Source organism: Lepus europaeus, chromosome 2 (genome assembly GCF_033115175.1).
Source record: "Lepus europaeus isolate LE1 chromosome 2, mLepTim1.pri, whole genome shotgun sequence".
Classification (NCBI taxonomy): Eukaryota; Metazoa; Chordata; class Mammalia; order Lagomorpha; family Leporidae; genus Lepus; species Lepus europaeus.
Window position 1 is genome coordinate 69,528,174 of NC_084828.1, and position 21,868 is coordinate 69,550,041.

Below are 21,868 nucleotides of genomic sequence, written 5' to 3' on the forward strand. Positions count from 1 at the left end.
ATCACATAAGTACCAGAAAATGAATGAATTCCTCCATAACCTGGGTTTTGACAAAGGATTTCAGAGTATGATTCAAAATCCACATGCATAAGAAAAACGATAAATTCAAATTGCATTTTGCTTGGCTAAAAAAATAAATTGAACAAACTGAGGAAAAACATAATATATTATACATATTACAAATTGTAACATATTTATAAAAACAATTTTTTTAGATTTATTTAATTGAAAGGCAGAGTGAGAGAGAGAGATGTCTTTCATTCTCCGGGTTTACTTCCCAATTGGTCACAATGGCCAGGGCTAGGCAATGTCAAAGTCAGCAGACTGGAACTCCTTTCAGGTCTCCCAGGTGGGTGGCAAGGGCCCAAAATTTGGGCTATCATCTGCTGTTCTCCCAGGCTCATTAGCAGGGAACTGGACTGGATGCAGAGTAGCCAGGACTCAAATCAGCACTCTGATACAGGATGCCAGCATAGCTAGTGTCAGTTTAACCTGCTGTACCACAACACCAGAACTTATAAAAATATTTATAACACATTATAGAAGGCTAATACGTATATGCAGACCATATACAAATTAAGAAAAAAAGATCATGGGCTGGCACTGTGGCGCAGTGGGTTAAAGCCCTGGCCTGAGGTGCCGGCATCCCATATGGGCACCAGTTCAGGTCCCAGCTGCCCCTCTTGCGATCCAGCTCTCTGCTATGGCCTGGGAAAGCAGTAAGAAGACGGCCCAAGTCTTTGGCCCCTGTGCCCATGTGGGAGACCTGGAATAAGCTCCTGGCTCCTGACTTTGGATTGGCACAGCTCCAGCCGTTATGGCCATCTGGGGAGTGAACCAGCGGATGGAAGAGCTCTCTCTGTGTCTCTACCTTTCTCTGTAACTCTGTCTTTCAAATAAATAAAATAAATCAGAAAGACAAGGAGGGAAGGAGGGAGGGACGGAGGGAGGGAGGGAGGGAGGGAGAGAGGGAGGAAGGGGAGGAAGGGAGAGAGGGAGGGAGGGGAGGAATTGATCAAAACCTTACAAGAAAAGTGACAGAAGACATTGAGAGGCAATTCACTGTCATTTCTCTTTAATATTAAAAAGATGTTCAGAGAAAGGTACGCTGTACACTCTTATTTAATGCTATAACTAGTACTCCAACAGTATTTTTTTTCACTTTGTGTTGCTATATGGGGGCAAACTGTTGAAATCGTTACCTAATATATACTAAACTGATCTTCTGTATATAAAGATAATTGAAAATGAATCATGATGTGATTGGAAGGGGAGAGGGAGCGGGAAAGGGGAGGGTTGTGGGTGGGAGGGAAGTTTTGGGAGGGGGAAGCCATTGTAACCCATAAGCTGTACTTTGGAAATTTATATTCATTAAATAAAAGTTTAATAAAAAAAAAAAAGATGTTCAATTTAATTTTCAAAAGAAATGCAAAGTAAAACTACAATGAGATACCATTTCTCCTTATGAAAATATTAGCAAAAATTTTAAAGCCAGATGCATTCTCTGTTGGCCAGACTCTGCCCAGTGAGAATACAGAATATATATAGCAGAATTCAGTTTCCTTTTTAGTAAAATTAAATACCATTTATTTTTCAGCTTAAAAATCTCTCTTCTAACAACTTATCCTAAATATCAACTGCTAATAACATAAAAATACATGAGTATATACAGAGTTTTCACTGAAGTATTTTTGTAACTGCAAAATATTGGAAATAATCTAAATGAACATATAAACAGCAGAGTAGGAACTAGCACTGTGGCACAGTAAGTTAAGCCTCTGCCTGGGGCACCAGCATTCCATACAGACACTGGTGCATGTCCCAGCTGTTCCTCTTCCAATCCAGCGCTCTGCTGAAGGCCTGGAAAGCAGTGGAAGATGGCCCTAGTGCTTGGGCCCCTTTACCCCCTTGGGAGACCTGGAAGAAGCTCCTGGTTCCTGACTTCTGATCAGCTCAGCTCCAGCCATTGCAGCCATTTGGGGAGTGAACCACCGGATGGAAGCCCTTTCCATCTCTCCCTCTCTGTAAATATGCCTCTCAAATAAATAAATCTTAAAAAAAAAGCAGCGTAGTCAAATAAACTATGGTACATTCACACATTGACACATATGCCCATGTTTGATTTGTACAGAAAATGAAGGAAAATAAATTTACTAAACTATGGAGTGATTTCCAGGATATATTTTTAAGTGATAAAAGAAATACAGAATAATATCTTTTAAACAATAAAGAGAAAATAAAATATAAGTGTATCTGCTTATATTTATAAAAAAGAAACATAAGAAGAATAAACCAAAAATCAATGAAACTGATTTACCTACAAGGTAAATTGATTTACCCTACAAGGGTAAGAATAAATGGGAACTCATTAGAAGAGATAGGAGATAGGTGACACTACTCTGGTAATAGATTTTGTATAATTTTGTCAAAAGGATGGAAGGAGGGGCCAGCACCATGGTATAGTAAGTAAAGCTGCTGCCTGCAGTGCCGGCATTCCAAATGGGCGCCAGTTCTAGTCCAGGCTGCTCCTCTTCCAATCCAGCTCTCTGCTATGGCCTGGGAAAGCAGTAGAAGATGGCCCAAGTCCTTGGGCCCCTGCACCCACGTGGGAGACCAGGAAGAAGCTCCTGGCTTCAGATCGGCACAGCTCCGGCCAATGCAGCCATTTGGGAAATGAAACAGAGGATGTAAGACCTTTCTCTCTCAATCTCTCCCTCTCTCTCTTTCTCTCCCTCTGCCTCTGCCTCTCAAATAAATAAATAAATCTCTTTAAAAAAAAAAAAAAAGGATGGAAGGAAAAACCTAAAATTGATTAAATAGAAACAAATTAACCAAATTATACTTTAAACAAACAAAATAACCTTTAAAAAAAGTTGTAAATGATCCTGAACTTCACTTAGTAGATTTATTTCTGTAGCAGTATGGGAGCAGCAATTCCAAACCACTTTCTATGTATTGCAGGACTGAACATGAGTAAATAACACTGTGTAATGTTTATAGACATTCTCAGCATTAAAGAAAAGGGTCACAAATATGGAATGAGAGAAGGCTAAGAAAATTCCAAACCAGTGCTAATACTGTGATGCTATTTCAGAATACATACACATATATACATGTATCTATGTGTGTATATATATACTATACAGAGAAGTATGTAATAATATGCATGGCATATGACTATAGGTATATGTGTTTACACAAACATGTACATATCTGTGTTTATTTGCTGAAGGAGCCTAAAAGCAGTAACTATCAGGTACAATAAGCACACCTAATATGTAGATCTTGGTTTGTAAACACCCTTTTTTAATAAAATAAACCACAGCTTCTTGAAGAAATGGCTGATTCCAGGGCATATGTGGGAAAGCATATTAAGAATCATGTTGGCCGGCGCCGTGGCTCAACAGGCTAATCCTCCGCCTTGCGGCGCCGGCACACCGGGTTCTAGTCCCGGTCGGGGCACCGATCCTGTCCCGGTTGCCCCTCTTTCAGGCCAGCTCTCTGCTGTGGCCAGGGAGTGCAGTGGAGGATGGCCCAAGTCCTTGGGTCCTGCACCCCATGGGAGACCAGGAGAAGCACCTGGCTCCTGCCATCGGAACAGCGCGGTGCGCCGGCCGCAGCGCACTACCGCAGCGGCCATTGGAGGGTGAACCAACGGCAAAAAGGAAGACCTTTCTCTCTGTCTCTCTCTCTCACTGTCCACTCTGCCTGTCAAAAAAAAAAAAAAAAAAAAAAGTTAAATAAATCTTTAAAAAAAAAAAAAAAGAATCATGTTGTATCAAACTAAATCTTTTAAGAAGGACACATCAAAAAGACACAGGAATGACTTCAAGAAACTCTCACTGGACAAATATGTGACAGAAAAACATTAAAATGAGTAAAAGAGGAAACAGATTATAATCCATTGATGAAACCCAGCAGACATCACTTTAACCAAGCAATGAAAGTTAACAGCGCCAATCAGAACCAATGACATCATCACCTCTTTATATAATCACTACTAAGTTAGTTTTCCCCAAAATGTACTGCTTGAATCTAATAATGAATCAGAAAAAGCCAAACTAGAGGGAACTCTAAAATAACTGCTCTGTACTTGTTCAAAACTAGAAAAATGACATGAAAGACAAACATTAAGATTAGACTATTTTAACTTTTCAGATTTTTAAAAACAGAAATAGACCTGAATATTAACAGTAACTGATCATGACTGGTTCTTCAATCACAAAAATACCATAAATAATATTATTAGGACAGCTCAAGAAACCTAAATAAGTCCTATGGATGAGAAGATGGTACTGAATCAATGTAATTTCTTGATTATGATAACTGTACGGTGACTGTATAAATGAATGCTCTTATTCTCGGTAAACATTTTTGTTCTGACATTATGTTCTGAAATATTTAAAGATGAAATATATACCTTACTCCCAAATGGTTCTTTAAAAATGTGCATGTGTGTTTCTGTGTAAATACACAGAAAAAGAGAGAAAACAATAAAACAAATGTTGGAAATGTCAACAATTGGTGAATCTGGGTGAAGAGTATTAGGAACTTTTTATACTGTTCTTATAGCTTTTAAAAATTATGTAAAAATTAAAAATAAGTATTTCTTATTAATAAAAAATATGATGTAACACTTGAAATGTCCTTGAAAAAGGGCAAGAGTTATAAATATTTGTGTCATATATACATACCTTTCTGTATTTGTGTTAGACTGAGAGTTTAAGGAATTATCAAACTCATTCTCACTTTCTTCTGATTGGCTAATAACAGTTCCTTCTTCATCATCAACTTCATTAAGAGCCTGTATCAATGTAATAATACAAGTAACAACACAAGCTGATTATACATACTCATCCTTTCTTTCTTTTTGTCATAATAGAAGAGAGGTCTCTTCTCCTAAGACTAATCTCTCCATGTGTGTTCTAGAATCCAACCCCCTTCACCTCCTTCTACTCAAACAATTGTCCTTTCTCCTGCATCTTCAACCACTCTCTGCACTGGCTTCAGCTCATTAACACTGAAATGGAAGGAAGCCTTCCCATCTTACCCTGACCTGCCTTGAGCAATCTATCTATCTTCTCTTTCACCATCAAATTTCTTGAAAGAGTTGTTCTCCACTTCTAACTTACCATCTATTCCTTGCAACATTGCTCCTGCCCTACCACTCTACTCAAATTGCTCTATACAAGGTCAGTATCAACACCTATATTCCTAATTCCTAATGGATTGTTTCTGTTTTTGCCTTCCCTTATTTCTCTGATGAATTAGAACCTAATGACTACACATTTCTTTCTTTTAAAATCTTCATGTGTTCCTCCTCTAAGGTTTTGTTGTTGTTGTTTTTTTTTTTTTTTTTTTTTTTTGGATAGGTAGAGTTCTAGACAGTGAGAGAAAGAGAGAAAGGTCTTCCTTCCGTTGGTTCACCCCTCAAATGGCCGCTACGGTCAGAGCTGCACCGATCCGAAGTCAGAAGCCAAGTGCTTCTTCCTAGTCTCCCATGCGGGTGCAGGGGCCCAAGCACTTGGGTCATCCTCCACTGCCCTCCCAGGCCACAGCAGAGAGCTGGACTGGAAGAGGAGCAGCAGCTGGGACTAGAACCCAGCGCCCATATGGGATGCTGGCGCCGCAGGTGGAGGATTAACCAAGTGAGCCATGGCACTGGCCCCCTCTAATTTTCATGGTACCTTATTTTCTTGGATTTTCTTCCCAATCTCCTGTATTGGTTCTTCTTTTTCTACCCTTCCCTTATATTTGCTATAACTCAAGGTCCTCCCTTAGACTTTTTCTCCTTTAATCCACTTTCTAAATGATTTTATCTAATTCCAAAGTTCTAATTATAAGTCAACTGATGTTAATTTTTAAATCTCCATCTCCACCCAGATCTCTCTTGAGCACTACACTTTTATATTCAACTTTCTAAAAGATACCGCTATTTAACACATCTAAAACTGAACATTTCCTAAGCTTCTTCTCCCATTCTTCCAGAAAACTTGTTCCTGAAATAGTACCTAAGACCATAAACAACAGTGTTACCATCTACTCAGGTGATTGAGCCAGCAGTAGGAGTTACCCTGTCTCACCTATCACATGCAATCAGCCACTCATCCTGTCACCTCTACCTAATTTTAACCTCTCCCAAATCCATCCCTATTCTCCTTTACTTCTCTCCCTACTGGTACTGCCCTGCATCAGGCCTTCACCAATTCTCACTAATATTCCAATCTAAGTTTTCTAACCAGGCCTTTTCTCCAGTTTTGTGCCTCCCCAATCTATCTCCCTTAGTACAATCTCATCATGACTGCAGTCTTCTTAAAGTCCTCTAGCGTCTCTACTCTTATTTTCCAATTCCTTAGCCCTTCATGACCTAGCTCCTGCCTTTCTAACCTCAGCCTGTGCCACTTCTTTAATCTAATATAATTCCCATATAACTTGTTGATAGATTCCAAGTTTCCTGGGCTACTACACTTTGAAACATACTAATAGATTTAAAAGAACTAGCATTTCAAGATGAACTATGTTTTTGGTATTATACCAGGCACTCTGCATAACCTATCTCAGGTGCCCTGATATATTAATATATCAGGTATATTCTATTCCCATTCAACAAAAACAAAAACGCAACAAATACTCTTAGCCAACTCAGATATTTTAAGAAATCAAGTCAGGATCAAATAGCTGATTAGCAGCAGAGGATGAGCAAAGAGCCACCTGGCTCCAAGTGGACTGACTCCCTGCTGTTCCCATAATGATAGACAGTGGCAGTCATGCGCAGCCACACGGCCTGGCTTTGAATCCCATCTCTGATGCAAACTATGTCATCTTGGACAAGCCAGTTTTTCAGAGCCTCAGTTTCTTCATTTTATAAACAGAGGTAAAAACAATACCCACCTCCTATCTCCTAAGTAAGACCTCAATAAATGTTAGCTATATCCAGTTTTATCTTGCTGAGAACAAACATTACTCAAAGAAGGTGTATTTCTTCATAATCAAGCTTTTAAAATGTTTACAACAACAACCTAAACTTTATTTCAGTGTGAGAATTACAGCTATGAGTACAACACAATACCTGAGGCTCTATGACAGATTCATCAAGGATGGACTGGGTGATAGGGTCTTGATTTACCACAATTGGACCCTGAGAGGAATCAGGAGCCATTGTTATGTTAGGAAACCCTGCACAAGGAAGATAAATAATTATGATTTTGTTTTTTACTTTCAATTTACTTTACGAGCTGTATACTGTCACAGGTTTTCATCATCATCATATGGAATTCTTAAATTATAATAATAATAGTAGTTCACCCATTTAGTGCTTAGTATAAGCCAGTTACTATTTTAAAAGTTCTTATATATTCATTTACTTTACTCTCACAAAACTCTGAGTTTTTTACAGATCAGTAATGCAGAGATATTACCCAACAAGCTCAGGGTCACATTAATAAATGGCTGACCCAAGATTCAAATCCTGTATTAAAAACTAATGAGCTGTTTTTGGAGATTAAGATAAACAATGGATTATATACACATGAAAATGAATAACACTGTGTATTTGACAAAAGTCAAAGTTCTTTTTAAAGACAGACTTCAGTTGCTTTAGGTTTCAAATAAATTTTTTAATTATATATACATATATATATAAACACAAGTACTTTAATTATATGGTCATTTAATATTAAAAAACTGGAAATTAAGTCACATTTTAAAATTACAAGAGCCTGTACATTATACTATAAAATACTTTATGGATAACAACAATTAACCTTTACTCAGCTGAATAATTTGTAATATTTAATTAATGTTCTTGGTAGCAAACAATTTATAATTACTATAATCCTAACAACTCTTGTATATTATCTATCTTAAAATATCTGAAATACAAATAATATGATATCTGAAAAAGGAGTTTAAATTTTTTCCAGTTAGCTGTGGAATATAGCTACTAAGCCAAATAAGTTTTTATTTAAATTAAATACTTTACCTGTGCGCCTACGAGGAGCAAACAGATCTTTTGCTGCAGCCATCAAATTATCAGATTTCTCCAATACATCCTGCATCTGGTATTGATCAGAAAGAATCTAGATACATGTTAATGACAAACATTATTCAGAAAAAAATATTTACTTTTCAAATCACACACAAAAGAAAAAAACGTAAGAAGGCACAGAACACAAAAAAAAACCACAGTGCAAACAGCTGAAATCTTTACTTAGTACAGAGTTGGTCTTCTGTATATAGAATTCAACTAAAAATGAACCTTAATGAAGAATGGGATGGGAGAGGGAGTAGGAGGTGAGATGGGAGTGGGGTTGGAGGGGGGATATGGGGGCAAGAACCACTGTATTCCTAAAGTTGTACCTATGAAATTTGCATTCATTAAATAAAAGCTTTTAAAAAAAAAACAAACAAACAACACCGGTTGCTACCTTCCTAAAATCCTTCAGTAGGAACATCCTCCAATACCAGTAGAGGGCGCTATTACGATAATTAGTGACTGACCTGCTCGGCTGCCATTCAAAGCATTAAATTGGGACTCAGTACACTCAGATGCACACAAATACAAACATATATATGTATGTATGCATGTATGCATGTAAAACAAAGGTTTTACTTAACCTCTATTGCACAAGAACCACTATATTTTCTTTTTAATTTATATTTTTAAAATGATGTTTGCAATCTGTTGCAAATTATGATCTACAGTTAAAAACACAAATTGAAGATATGAATCTTACAGCCATAAACTCAGGGTTCTTTCAATCACTAAAGCAATTTCATAATCCATTTATAGGTCATGAACTACAACTTAAAAAACAGATTATTAATCTAAGATATGGGCTTTATGATTGAACAAAAAAAGTGATGTTTCTATATTATAGTTTTTTTAACCCCAGAAAAGTGGAAAACTAAAAAAAAAAATCATCTCAGCAGTACCTCTGATTGTGCACGTTCAATTTACGAACTTTCATAGTAACAAGAAAGCCTACAGGTTAGCATAAGCAAGTTAAGTATCTACCACCACCAGATGGCATTATTTGGCAGAATGGAGTCTCAAAATTGGAAACTGCCCAGTTTCCAACACTGACTCAAATCAGTAAAACATCTGGCAAAAAATATTCTTAGCAGAATTTCTCTATACCATGGAAACAAGTGTCTCATATGACCTCAGTTATTATTTTAGGACACAGCAAGAAAAATAACAAGAGTGCCATTCCTGCTTAACCCACTTTTCTCCCTGATATCACTAAGCAGTTTGGCTGGCTCAGTTGGTAAGACTGAAATCCTGAATTTGCTCCTTCTACAAAGAGTGAAGTTTTGGAATGGTATAACAATGGTATGTTTAGATCTAGAGGACTGGGGTTCTAAGCTAAGTCAAGGGATAGAAGACAAAATCCAATCTCTAATAAACTTAGTTTCCCTTGGTTAAATGGAGATACAACCACCTCTTCAATCCCAAAAACACACTATAAGGATATGGACACACTGAAAACCTGTGAAGCACTCTAGAGATGCTTAAGAATATTTTTATAACTCATAATCCCATGAACCAAATTTCTACCCTATTTACCTATCATGCAAGTAAAAGAAATCAACAGCTTAGGGGAAAATGTGAATGGATCAAAATAATCTACTACTATATTAGAAAAAGTACACAAAGATTATCTCCTAATAGTAATTTTAATAATTTACTTTTTTTTCTTTTGAAGGCATTGATTTTCTATCAAAAGGAAAAAAATAGAGGGACCAGTGTTGTCACGCAATGGGTTAAGTTGCTGCTTGCAATGCCAGCATCCCCACTGTGGAGTGCACTTAAGACTCTGCTACTCTGCCTCCCATCCAGCTCTATGCTAATGCACCTGGGAAGGCAGCAGAAGATGGCACAGTGCTTGGGTCCCTTCCATCTGTGTGGGAGACCCTGATGGAGTTCCTGGCTCCTGGGTTTTGCATGGCCCAGATCTGGCTGTTGCTGCCATTTGAGGAGCGAACCAGCAGATGGAAAATTCTCTCTCTCTCTCTCTCTCTCTCACACACACACACACACGCACACACATATACACACACACTCTCTCTCTCTCACTCTTACTCTCTCTCCCTCCCTCCCTTCCTCTTCCTCCATCTCTCCCCTCTCTCGGTCACTCTGTCTTTCAAATAAATAACTCTTAGAAAAAAAGCAAGAGATGGACCTGACAGAAGCAGATTGTGAAAGAATCATCTTACTAATCATACCAAGATTTGATATTAATTACAAAAAAAAAAAAAATCTCAAGGTAAGCCATTGCCTCGCCACCTTCTGCTGGTCACTGCCTGACCTTTTTTTAAAAAAATTTATTTTATTTATTTGAAAGACAGAGTTACAGAGAGGCAGAGAGAGAGGTCTTCCACCAGCTGGTTCACTCCCCAGAAGGCCACAACGGCAGGAGCCATGCCAAACCAAAGCTAGGAGCCAGGCACCTCCTCCTGGTCTCCCACGTGGGTGCAGGGGCCCAAGGACTTGGGCCATCTTTCACTGCTTTCCCAGGCCACAGCAGAGAGCTGGGTTGGAAGTGGAGCAACCAGGGCTGGAACCAGCACCTGAATGGGATGCCAGCACTGCAGGCGGCAGCTTTACCCACTACACCACAGCGCCAGCCCCAGGATATTGATTGCCCTTTCTAAATCTAAATCATTCCTCTCAAAAAATCCATCCTCTTGATATGGACAGTGATCTCTGTGTGCCCAACTATGTATGTTGCTTCCCCTAGTTTGCAGAGCACAGACTTACTATAGTGGTGATGTACATCTTACATTTTCTTTTTTTTGTTTGAATTTTTTTAATTTATTTTTTAAGGAATACAAATTTTATAAGTACAACTTTAGTAATATAGTCATTCTTCTCACATATCTTAGATTTTCAAAGAATCACTAAGGTCCCTGCAAAAATGGTATCAGAAATTCCTCATCTTTTTTTTTTTTTTTTTGACAGGCAGAGTGGACAGTGAGAGAGAGACAGAGAGAAGGGTCTTCCTTTTGCTGTTGGTTCACCCTCCAATGGCCGCCGCGGTAGCACGCTGCGGCCGGCGCACCGCGCTGATCCGATGGCAGGAGCCAGGTGCTTCTCCTGGTCTCCCATGGGGTGCAGGGCCCAAGCACTTGGGCCATCCTCCATTGCACTCCCTGGCCACAGCAGAGAGCTGGCCTGGAAGAGGGGCAACCGGGACAGGATCGGTGCCCTGACCGGGACTAGAACCCGGTGTGCCGGCGCCGCAAGGCGGAGGATTAGCCTAGTGAGCCGCGGCGCCGGCTAGAAATTCCTCATCTTAATCCTTTTGTTCTGTAACAGAAGTCATACAGAACTAGGAAATTAAAAACTTTGGAATTATCACACTTTGGAAATTTACAGTCTTCAGGAAAGCCTCTATCTCTAGATTTAGACCTTCTCTTGCTTGATTGTCATGGCAAGAGTGTATTATACAGCAAAGTAAATGAAAGATTATGCTGGCCAAAGGGCTTTTCTCTTAATTTACAAAAATCTAGCAACCCAGCTCCAGGGGAACGAGTCCTAGTAGCTTTAATATGTGCTTAAGCCTTCTTCCCTTGGTCTCATCCCATCCCCGAAACAGAAACATTACAAATTCAACCCTGAAGTAAAGGCAACACATATCTTCTGACTCAGCAATTCTTTTGAGAATTTATCCTATGGCGTAGGCATTTAGCCTGGCTGTTAAGATGCCATATTCCATACCAGAATACTTGGGTTCTATTCCTGGCTCCAACTTCTGACTCCAGCTTCCTGCCAATGTAGACCCCGGGTGGCAGTGGTGATGGTTCAAGTAACTGGGTTCCTATCACCCACATGGCAGTCCTAGAATGAGTTTCTGGCTGCTGGCTTCAGCCCCAGCCCAGCCCCAGACACTGCAGGTGTTTGGGGAGTGAACCAACAGTTGTGTGAGCTCTCTGTATCTCTCTCTCTCTGGTTTTTGCTCCCCTCGCCCAGCCTTCTCTCTGCCTGTCACGTAAATAAAGTTAAAATTTTTTATAATTGCCTTAAAATGTATTCTACAAATACACATGTACCCAAAAACATATTCAAGGATATTGATTACATCTCTCATAGTGACAAGTTAAAAAACAATCTGGGTGGCAGACACTACTACTTTTCCAACATTATTCTTTTCTCTCATTTTCCTGTAACAGCAGAACTCTCAAGCTTCAGACAAGTACATGGTGAGGTTTCCTAGTCAAGTCTGCAGGTGGAAACAGTAATGTGACAGCTTTCTAGTCAACAAGATACACGCCCAAACTTCCAGACGGTAGATAACGGAAGCATGCACTGTCTTCTGCTAGCTGGCATACAACTGAAAGAAGTGAAAACTTTCACTCTACTCACAGATAGACACCATGTAATGAAGGACTGCAGAGCACCCCATGAGCTAACACTTACTAGCCCCGAATTGTTTCATGAGAGAAATACATTTCTATCTTGCTTAAATTACTGTATTTTGAGGTTTTTTTCTTTCCCCAGAAGCTTAAACCATACTCTAATACACAACCTTAGTATCCACCATTAAAGCACTAGATAAATAAATTGGAGTACATCTATATAGAAAGAATATGGCCAGCACTGTGGCATAGCCAGCATTGTGGCGTAGTAGGTAAAGCTACCGCCTACAATGTAGGCATCTCATATGGGACCCAGTTCACATCCCAGCTGCCCCATTTCCAGTCCAGCTCCCTGCTAATGACCTGGAAAAAGCAACAGAAGGTGGCCCAAGTGTTGGTACCCCACCATCCACACTGGAGACTCAGATGAAGCTCCTGGCGTAGGTCATGCCCAGCAGTGGCTGTTGTGATCATCTGGGGAGTGAACCAGCAGATGGAAGAGCCCTTGTTCTCTCTCTCTCTAACTCTTTCAAAATAAATAAATAAATCTAAAAAGAAAGAGAGAGAGGAAAAAGAAGGGAGGGAGGGAGGCAGGGAGGGAAAATGAAAGAACACAGGATGTGTGTTTAGGGCATCAATTAAGATGCTTCTTGGGATGCCTGCATCCCATATCAGAGTGCCTGGATTTAAGTCCCAGTTTCACTTCTGATCCCAGCTTCCTGGTAAAGTGCTCCCTGGGAGGCAGCAAATGATGGCTCAAGTACTTGGATCCCTGTTTCCACATGATAAGACTTGGATGGAACACTGGGCTCCTGACTTCAGCCTGGCCCAGCCCTGAGCTGTTACAAGCATTTAGGAAGTAAGAAGTGGATAGAACATCTGTCTGTTTCCGTTTTTCTCTCTCTCTCTATTTTTTTAAGGGCAGATTTGTAAGTACTGCATAGAGTAATTTCTATGATGTAGTGCTAAAGGGAAACACCGGAATCTCACTAAGAGCAGAGGTCCTCACCCTCTGCAATGCATTAAAATTACACAGGAAACTGTGTTTTTATGCCTTTTGAACACCTCAGTGTAGCTGATTTGTCCAAGATCATCAAAAGGTACTCATCTGTAAAGAAGCAAGCTCTCTCAAACTACTCTTCTTTCCTCAAGCTTATATAAACATTTATTTGGGAGATACAATACTTCATGATGACATATAAGATTGAGGCTTTCTTATTTTACTACAGTCTAATGAATTTCTCCAAAGACAGGGTATGATTTAAAGCTGCCATGAAAGGTTACCCAGTGAAATGGCTATAGGCATCAACCTGAACAAGAAGCAACAATGCAGACAAAGCACAATTCTTTATAATTTTAGCTCAAATAAAAAAAGGTTATTTTGATGCAGTTTCCTCTTATTTCCCACACTGTTTATTCCTACACACCTGATTACTTATCCAGACACCTTATATCTGGCAAAAGGCTAAGCCAAAGACAAGTAGCTTACTATTTAATTGGAAGGCACAAATTATTATTTTTTTTATTTTTTGCAAAGTAATTTAACAGTACCATTTTGAATTAAGAAAAATAATTGGGTCTGTGCTATGGCGTAGTAGGCTAAGCCTCTACGTGCAACACCAGCATCCCATACGGGTGCCAGTTCATGTCCCAGCTGCTCCTCTTTTGATTCAGCTCTCTGCTTATGACCTGGGAAAGCAGTGAAAGATGGCCCAAGTTCTTGAGCCCCTGTACCGGCATGGGAGACTGGGATGAAGCTTCTGGCTCCTAGCTTTGGATAGGCTCAGTTTAGCTATTGCAGCCATTTGGGGAGTGAACCAGCAGATGAAAGACCTTTCTCTCTGTCCTTCCCTTTCTCTGCAACTCTACCTCTCAAATAAATAGATAAAATCTTCTTAAAATAGAAAAATAATTATAGCAGTTTTATATACATTATATATAATATATACGTATATAATTATATACATATATAATATATACATATTATATATGTATATACATATATTATGTATGTGTACATTATGTATATACATTATGTATATGTACAATTATATATGTATATACATACATATGTAATTATATATGTATATAAAACTGCTATAATTATTAGCACACACACAGTGCTAACTATGTGCCAATGACTGTGCTAATCACTTTATATATCATTACATTACCTAAGTATTATAGCATTAAAATCTCATAGTAATACAACTAGGCCAATAGTGTTTTCCCATTATAAAGATGAAAAAATTCAGGATGAGATGTTAAATGTGTTTAAGATCACATAGCTAGGAAGTTATGGAGCAGAAATCCAAACCATGAAACTAGACTCTGTCACTGCTGTTTTTTCGAAGTCCACATGTAGATCATCATATAAGGACGCAATAATTACTAACATCTCTCCAAAGGGAATCAAATTGAGGGAAAAACTGAGAACCTTATTTATGTTCTTCTCTAACTCCAAAGATAATGTAGTTCATCATTACCTCCTTCATGATAGATAATTTTCTTTTCTCAAGATTCGCACTTTCTGTTTTCTGCTTCCTCCATTTTCTCTTCAGAGCTTTTTCTTGGAGTTCCCAGTGTACTAATGCTCTATTCTTTGATTTGTGTATTTCATGACGACGTTGCTATGTAGAGGAAAAAATATAAAAGAACGTTTCAGGAACAAAGAACTGCCTATTTTGATAGTAAGCTCCCCTAGTCTAGTTCTTTTTTTAGTTTTTTTATATATTTATATTTATTTATATTTACCCACAGCCAAAATGTTCATAGTCCTCTAAATTTTCAAAAATGACTTAAAAGTATCTAGAACTAGTAGACATAGCTAAAAGGAACAGTAAAAATATTAATTTCTGCTTCCTTCCAAATAATAAGACCTTCCAAATACATGAGTATTTTTCAAACCAAAGGTTGGAATTCATTTAATGGGTAATTAAATTAAAATGGTTTGGGGCTGGCATTGTGGCGCAGTGGACAGTGCTGCCATCTGAGATACTGGCATACAATCTGGGCACTGGTTCAAGTCCCAACTGTCCACTTCTGATCCAGCTCCCTGCTAATGGCCTGGGAAAAGCAATGGAAGATGGCTCAAGTGCTAGGGTCCCTGCCACCCACATGGGAAATCCAGAAGAAGCTCCTGGATCCTGGCTTTGGTCTGGCCCAGCCCTGGCTGTAGTGGCCATCTGGCAAGTCAACCAGTGAATGGAAGATATCTCTCTCTCTCTTTCTCTTTTCTCTCTCTCTCTCTCCGTTTCTCTCTCCCTCTGTAACTCTCACTTTCAAATAAATAAATCTTAAAGAAAAACTGGGTCAAGAACAGCATTCTACTAAGTCATCTTTTGCAAAGATAACCCCATTTCGTGATGATGACATCACCACCAAGAACTCATAATGCCATGTTCTTATTGCCTGGCAATGGTTTCATGTGGAAGCGGGTCACTGAAGATGCAGATATCCAGAGAAGGTGAGACTTTAAGACAAAAGAGAAAAGCCACAGATCTCATCAATCAGAGGGGAGGAGTTCACCGAGGGGGTTAAGAAATGAAAACAGATATCTGGCTTTCTAAGTACCACAGGGTTCAGAAATAGGAATAGGAATAAAGTCCATACATCAACTGATTAAAAACACAGTTCTCACCATATAAATAAGTCCCTAGAAACCAACAAATAAAATATTATATATAAAGATTCTGATTCAAAGAAAACAAATGAAGATGACTTTTTTTACAACAATTGGAAAAATATAAATACAGACTATTACCAAGCAATTATTGTTTACACCTATTAATACAACTGTGGTTTTGTTTTTTTAAAAAGAAGAGTCTACAGTTGGCACAAAATAATGTGTTCTCTGAGGTTTGCTTTAAAATGCTTCATTTGAGAGGCTGGTGCTGTGGCATAGTAGGTGAAGCCTCTGCCTGCAGCACCAGCATCCCATATGGGTGCCAGATCAAGTCCCAGCTGCTCCACTTTCGATCCAGCTCCCTGTTGATAACCTGGGAAAGCAGTGGAAAATGGCCCAAGCCAGAAGAAACTTCTGGCTCCTGGCTTCAGATCAGCTTTGCGGCCATTTGGGGAGTGAACCAGCAGGTGGAAGGCCTTTCTTTTTGTCTCTCTCTCTCTCTAACTGCGCCACTCAAATAAATCTTAAAAAAAAAAAAAGCTTCAGTGAAGGAAGAAAGGGGTACAATAAGTCAAACAGCAAGGGCAAAATTTTAAAAACTATTATATCTGGAGAACACTACAGTACTTTATATTTTTGTCTCTACTTTCATTTGAACTTGAAACTTTTTCATAAAATAGTTGTCAGTTGGGCATCGTTTCTGTCCTCAATGAATATTTTTTAAAAAGCTTTATTTATTTGAAAGAATTATACAGAAACAGAAAGAGAGGCAGAGAGAAAGGGGTCTTTCACCCGCTGGTTCATTCTCCAGTTGGCCACAATGGACAGAGCTACGCTGATCATAAGCCAGGCCGATCCCAAGCCAGGAGCCAGGAGCTTCTTCAGGGTCTCCCATGTGGGTGCAGGGGCTCAAGGACTTGGGCCATCCTCCACTGCTTTCCTAAGCCATAGCAGAGAGCTGGATTGGAAGTGGAGCAGCCAGGACTTGAACCAGTGTCCATATGAGATACTGGCACTGCAGAGGGTGGCTTTACCCGCTGGTCCCCTCAATGAATATTTAAAGAGCACCTACTGTGTTAAGACTCCTAGCTCCATTACAATATATAAGAAATCATTAGCAATCTGACCAGGGAGCCTGGGCATACCTATATAAAGACAAATGATGTATTAAATGGCATATATTCAATGTCATATTAAATGCAACAGTTGAGAGGAATTATTAACTGTTGGTAAGTTTCAAAAAACACAGGCCAGAGGAGCTGTGGTGTAGTGGGTTAAGCCCCCTCCTGCAGTGCTGGCATCCCAAATGGGCTGCTCCACTTCTGATCCAGCTCTCTGCTATAGCCTGGGAAAGCAGTAGAAGACCTGGAGGAAGCTCCTGGCTCCTGGCTTCAGATAGCCGCAGCTACGGCCATTGCGGCCAACTAGGGAGCGAACCAGTGGATGGAAGACCTCTCTCTCTCTCTCTGCCTCTCCTCTCTCTGTGTAACTCTTTCAAATAAATAAATAAATCTTTAAAAAAAAGTTTCAAAAAATAGGACTTCAAATCTACTACAAAGTTACAGTATTCAAGACAGTGTGGTACTAATATAAACATAGACATATTGATCAATGGGATAGGATTGATAGAGCAGAATAAACCCTTATATTTATGGATATGAATTTTTTTCACCAATAGCACAAAGATAATTCAATGCAGGAATGAATAATCTTTTTCACAAATGTCATTTGGACAATTGGATATCCATTTGCAAAATAATGAAGTTGGACCTCTACCTTACACCACACAAAAATTAATGTAAAATTATTTATAGACCTAAATATGAGTTAAAACTATAAAACTCTTGGAACAAAAGATAACAGCAAATCTTTGTGGCCTTTGGACCAGGTAATGATTTCTCAAATATGACTCTTAAAAATATGAGTGACAAAAGGAAAGATAAGTAGGACTTCATCAAAATTTAAATCTCTGATGATTAAAAAACACCATCAAGAAAGTGAAAAGACAACCTAAGGAATAGAAGAAAATGTTTATAAATCACATATCTGATAAGTAACGTGTATCCATATAGACTTTATAATTAAAAAAATTATAATTCAAAAAATATGGTAACATAAATAATCCAATTTAAAACTTACTAAAGAATTGGAATAGACATTACTCCCAAAGAAGACCACAATGGCCATGATGAAGATGTTCAACATCATTTCTGATTAAGAGAATGCAAATCAAAATAGCAAATTAGCACTTCATACTCTCACAAGGAGAACTACAACAGAAAAGATTGAACAACAATGTGGAGAAATTGGAAGCTTCACACGTGCTGGTGGAATGGAAATGGAGCAGCCACTTTGGCAAACAGTTTGGCAGCTGTTCAGAAAGTTAATTATGGGAGTATCATATGACCCAGCAATTCTACTCCTACAGATATACACAAAAGAATTGACACCATATGTTCAGAAAAAAATTATACATGAATGTCTACAATAGCATTATTCATAACAGTTAAAAAGTAGAAACCCAAATGTGCACCAGTTGATGAATGGATAAATAAATATGGTATCTCATACAATGGGATATTTAGCAATACTAAGAAATAAAGTACTGATACACACTGTAACAATGCGCCTTGAAAACATTATGCTACAAGAAAGAAGCTAGAAGACAAAGGCCAGTGTATTCCATTTATAAGCAAAGTACAAGATAGGGCTGGTGCTGTGGCGTAGTGGACAAAGCCACTACCTGCAGTGCCAGCATCCCATATGGGCACCAATCCGAGTCCTGGCTGCTCCACTTCCGAGCCAGCTCTCTGCTATGGCCTGGGAAAGTAGTGGAGGATGGCGCAAATCCTTGGACCTCTACACCCATGTGGGAGATCTAGAAGAAGCTCCTGGCTCCTGGCTTCAGTTCAGTTCCACTCCAGCCATTGCAGCCATTTGGAGAGTAAACCAACAGATGGAAGATTTCTCTCTCTCTTTCTCTTTCTCTCTCTCTCTCTCTCTGCCTCTGCCTCTCTGTAACTCTTTCAAGTAAATAAATTAAATATTAAAAAAGAAAAGAAAAGTACAGGATAGGCAAATCCATGAAGACATAATGTAGATTAGTCACTGCCACAAACTGGGGGAAGGTGGGCATAGGGAGTGACTATTAACGAGTATAGGATTTCTTTTTGGTGTGATGAAAACATTCTAAAACTAGTTACAGTGGTTGCAAATATACCAAAAACCATTAAACTGAATACTTTTAAAAGAGTAAATTTTATGGTATGTGAATTATGTATCAATAAAGCTGTTTTTTTTAAAACACAGTAGAGGGGCAGGCTTTGGCCCAGTGATTAAGGCACAGGTTAATATGCCTGCATCCCATGTGGGATGTGACATGGTTCAATACCTTGTTCTGTTATCCATCCCAACTTCCTGCTAATGCAGACTCTGGGAGGTGATGGTGATGACTCAAGCCATTACATTTCTGCCACCCATGTGAGAAACCTGGATTGAGGTAATAGCTCCCAGATTCAGAGCCAGTCAAGGGCCATAGCAGACATTTGCATTTGGGGAATAAACCAGCAGACAGGAATACATTCTCTTTCTCTCTGCCTCTCAAAACACAAGCAAACCAAACCAAAGCAACAACAACAACAACAACAACAAAAATACCTCTATAGCAAAAATATTAAAAGGAAAAAAAAAATGGACTCGAACCAGGACAAAGAAGCAAAATAAAATTTCGACAGGTAGAAAAGGAAGGCAGGGAAGCTGTTACAAATAAGCAAAGTAATATAAATTAGGGTCCAAAAATAGAAATACTCATTGCATGTCAAGAGATAAATTACTACACTGACTAGACTGGGGCGGGGAACATCAAGTCCCTGGGTCATAGAAGGCCCATGAAATCATTTGGCCTGGCCCTGCTGTTAGGTAGGAAGTCAGATATGAGCTTATGTGTGTGTAACAAAGGCCTGAAGAGTTGACATCTAGGTCCAGCATATGCATCTCAAAGTCATCCTGATAACCTTCCAGGGGCAGCCCAGTATTTACATCCTGCCCTGCCCCTTCTACCCGATAACCTGCCAGGTGGGGGTCCCCGCCCCTTCTGCCTGATAATCTTTCAGGTGCAGCCCAGGATCTGCTCTGGATCCTGATCCTCCAGGGGGTCCTGCCATCCTTCCTCTAACCAGGGCAGCGCCAGCCAGGCTTCCCCCTGTCTGATAACTTCAGGGGGAAAACTCAGAGAGGAATTTTTTGTACTTACATCCAAAAAGTCTTTTGTTTCAGGAGGAGAAGATGTGGGAAGACAAGACCCATCCCCTTAAAAACTCCCCGGCCTCGACCAGACTGTAAGCTCAGTCCTCTGCCTCTATGCTGAGCCGCCCGCCTGGGATGGGCAGGTGCACTCTCTCCACTCATCCATGTAACCCTGCTCTCCTATCCCCCAGTCTAAGCGACTGAGCACTCTCTCTCAGGTTCTGTCTGCAGAGGTGCCCATCTGTTCCTACGGATGTCTGTACCCTAATAAACCTTGCTATTTCACTTTCCACTACTCTCTGTCTCATGCCTGAATTCTTTCTTGCACGAAGACAAGGACCCTGCCATTCTCCGGTAACACTGCAACTGCAGGCGGGACTCTAAATTCAATAAATCTACAGCAGGCTAACTTTTTAAATTAGTAATTTTGTATGGACCACAAATATTATAAATATCCAAAGGGCCCTTGTCAGAATAAAAGGTTCCCCACCCCTGGACTAGAATGATAAGTTTATATATGGAAGTAATAACTAATAATGTTGGTATCTATAGATAGGTAAAGACCAATAGATATCTACAGGGAAATATTCAACTGGACAGATTTGAACCGTAATCAGAACCTATTTAATGGAATTCTAATATATACTAATTGATATACCTAAGTCCAAAAGATGAGCTTTTTGATTTTAAACAGACACAGGCAAGACTAATCATAAGTAACCACCTTCCAAGGAAGTGACTATGGTTTCTATTCTGAAGCCTAGAAATCAAATATCAAATAAAACAGTGAATAAATGAGTTTATTTTTGATATTTAACTTACCAGATCTTCAGGAGTTGCCCGATGAACTGTTAGATCATTCACAGTATTCTGAAAAAGGAAAAAAAAGGCTTTTAAAAAAGTTTCTTGTAAAATATGAGTATTTATTGGGTTGTCACGACTGCAAATGGATTCAAAATCCTAAGGTCAAAATTCTGTCTTTCCAGGAACCAGTATTCTTACTATAAATATTAACAAGATTATTTTTAGGTTTTATAGAACACAACAGACTAATTTTAGGAGTCTTATATAAAATGAGCATTCAATTCACCAAGCATTAAGCAATGAATGAAAGAAGGTGGTATATATTCAAATTAAATCAGTTTAGTGAAAGTTGTAGGTTTCAGACTGTACTCTTTGGAATCCTGGGTTCCATAAGCCCAATCTCAAGATTCCTAACAGAAAGTGTGATCACTATACAATACTATACTATACCATACCATACCATACCAGGTTGTAACATATAAAGTCAATGTACATAAATCAGTAGTCTTGTTATAAAGCAATAATGAATCAAGTGAAACCAAAATAAAGAAAGTTAACACAATACCATTTCCAATAGCTACAAACCACATACACACACACACACACAAACACAATATCTGAGAATAAATCTAACCAAAGCCCTGAAAGAATTTACAATGAAAATTACAAATCACTAATGAAAGAAATCAAGGTAGGTTGAAGAAAGGAAAAGGCATCCCATGCTTGTGAATTGGAGGAATCAGTATTTTCAAATGTACATATTATCCAAAGTGATTTACAGATTCAATGCGAATCCTATCAAAATCCCAATATCATTTTTCACTGAACTAGAAA

The 21,868-nt window shown here is 39.0% G+C and overlaps 1 protein-coding gene across 4 annotated transcripts in view; it reads right to left on the reverse strand.

Moving 5' to 3' along the window:
* SPICE1 (spindle and centriole associated protein 1) overlaps nucleotides 1–21,868 on the reverse strand; it is a 71,543-nt gene that overhangs the window by 36,524 nt on the left and 13,151 nt on the right. For 2 of the 4 annotated variants that reach the window (XM_062208206.1, XM_062208187.1), the window contains exons 3-7: nucleotides 21,053–21,100; nucleotides 14,847–14,990; nucleotides 7,982–8,078; nucleotides 7,070–7,176; nucleotides 4,695–4,804 (exon numbers count right to left, since the gene is read on the reverse strand). In XM_062208206.1, the coding sequence (XP_062064190.1) occupies nucleotides 4,695–4,804; nucleotides 7,070–7,176; nucleotides 7,982–8,078; nucleotides 14,847–14,990; nucleotides 21,053–21,100 (506 nt within the window). The remainder of the gene's footprint in view (nucleotides 1–4,694; nucleotides 4,805–7,069; nucleotides 7,177–7,981; nucleotides 8,079–14,846; nucleotides 14,991–21,052; nucleotides 21,101–21,868) is intronic. The other 2 variants (XM_062208198.1, XM_062208208.1) reach the window with 2 other exon arrangements.